The 2,006-nt window shown below is 41.5% G+C and overlaps 1 protein-coding gene across 1 annotated transcript; it reads right to left on the reverse strand.

The window, feature by feature from the left end:
* Positions 1-316: 316 nt before the first annotated feature.
* LOC116547657 lies at positions 317-1,546 on the reverse strand. The gene is made up of 2 exons (XM_032273531.1): positions 1,134-1,546; positions 317-476 (listed from the first exon to the last, which is right to left on the reverse strand). The coding sequence occupies exons 1-2, from the start codon at positions 1,383-1,385 to the stop codon at positions 423-425; spliced, it is 306 nt and encodes a 101-aa protein (XP_032129422.1). The 5' UTR covers positions 1,386-1,546; the 3' UTR covers positions 317-422.
* Positions 1,547-2,006: the final 460 nt, after the last annotated feature.

The following is a 2,006-nucleotide window of genomic DNA, read 5'->3' on the forward strand; positions in this document are numbered from 1 at the left end:
GCTTGCACTAAAGCAAACACTGTCTCAGATCACTACACTGTGAAAGTCTCAAAAGCAGAGACCATGTCTCAGTCACTTCTGTTTCCTAATTCTTGGTACAAAACAGGCATGGATATTTTTCCAGTGATCTTCTGACTGCAAAAACAATGAGCTCACTGCATGAATAAACACACTCATATCATCTCTACCCAGAGTCCAAATGAATGGCAGAGAAGCAGGATAGGAAGCAGAGACCCAAACAAAGTCAGATTCCTGTGCTATGACAGTCTTGATGGCTGAGAGGAACTGAGGTTTCTCACCTGTGCTTGTTTCTGCATTTCTCCTTTAAGATCATCAAAATATGTGCTTTCTCCTTCATCATATTCTGCATCAAACATCTCCTTCAATTTTCTCTTCTTATCCAAATGCTTTTTCTTGGCACTTTACTCTTCATTGGGGTCAATTTCTTCCTTAACTTCTTTCTCTATATCTTCATTCTTAAATTCACAGAAGAAAAAAATTTTGTAGACATTTATGAAGGTCTTTTCTTTAAACGTTAGATTTTTTAAAGTTTTATTTGAACAAAAATTTTAGCAAAAATCTGCTATCATTATCAATAAAACAAAACAAAACACAACCTTTGTCTCTGAATAACATGGTACTGCTACAGGAAATGGTTACATCTGCATTGCAATTAGCTTCCATTCCTTAAGCTGGCTGGTAACACAAACTGGAATAAAAATAACAAGACATGTCCCTCACCCAGATGCCCCCAGACCCTGCTCTAAAGAAATATTAGGGAGAACTGGGACTTTGTTCTTTTAAATTTAAATTTTAAGAAGAGGACAATTAAATTTAAGAAGAGGACAATAATGGCAATGGTGGAATGTAACCCCAAGGAGCTAAGACTTCCATGAATGAAAAATCGCAGAGGACTTGGCAAATGATTGGCAAGAAGCAGTAGTACATGTCATCCAAAACTAAACAAGTTAACAAGAAAGCTTCTCTCTGGTCTCCACATCCTGACCTTTTAGGAAGGAATCCATTCATCCAGTCTGCAATCGTCACACATCACAAGTCAGATTTGCATTTCTCAATGTGGGCCTCTCTCAGAAAACAATGACCAAGAACAGCCAGTCATAGCAAAGTCATACCTGAGTAATGGGGCCTGATTTTCCCTTGTGCACATCCCCTGTTTCCAAGTCTTCAAAGTCACCGTAGAGCTCCTCTGGAAAAGAACACCCAAAGGTTGCTCTGTGAGCCAGGCATGTATGTGTCGCTGGTCCCACCCGCCACAGGCCCACAGTGTGCTCCATGTTCCAAGCCTCATTCTCACTGTTCCCATCATTACAGACACAGGCAGAACTCTGCACTCGGGAATGCTTCATAAAACAGTATTTCATCATCTGTTTAGGTAAACTAAATGGACCTGAGCCGCATTTCCACACTTCATGTCAAAATGCAAATCTCAGTTTTTCCAGTATAGATAATGGACATTCTTTATTTTGGTTTTTATTTTGATGTGGAGTCTTGATCTGTCACCCAGGATGGAGTGCAGTGGCACAATCTCAGCTCATTGCAATCTCCACCTCTCGGGTTCAAGCAATTCTCCTGCTTCAGCCTCCAAGTAGCTGGGATTACAGGTGTCCACCACTGGGACTGGCTAATTTTTGTATTTTTAGTAGAGATGGGATTTCGTCATATTGGCCAGGCCGGTCTCGAACTCCTGACCTCATAAACCACCCTCCTTGGCCTCCCAAAGTGCTAGGATTACAGGCGTGAGTGACTGGGCCCGGCCAATGGATGTTCTTGATGAGAGACACAGGTCTGTGCCCGCCCCCCACCAAATGAATAGTTCAAAGAGTGAATAGAAAAGCCCCATGCTGATACCAGCATATGTGACAAAGAGTCTCAGTGTAAGTTCAACATGACACAATCATGTAACACACCTAGGAGAAATCTTAGATTATATAAAACACAGCATTTAGATCAAGAGTACAGCCCCAAACCACACCAAATCCATGGGA

The sequence above is a fragment of the Sapajus apella genome, unplaced genomic scaffold (genome assembly GCF_009761245.1).
Source record: "Sapajus apella isolate SASKATOON/1434 unplaced genomic scaffold, GSC_monkey_1.0 scaffold4017, whole genome shotgun sequence".
NCBI lineage: Eukaryota > Metazoa > Chordata > Mammalia > Primates > Cebidae > Sapajus > Sapajus apella.

Bases quoted from the DNA above. Each gene is read 5' to 3' on its own strand.
- LOC116547657 (XM_032273531.1), bottom strand. From the start codon at position 1,385: ATGATGAAATACTGTTTTATGAAGCATTCCCGAGTGCAGAGTTCTGCC. The intron at 477-1,133 runs GTATGACTTTGC...TGTGAATTTAAG, and splicing joins AATCAGGCCCCATTACTCAG to AATGAAGATATAGAGAAAGA.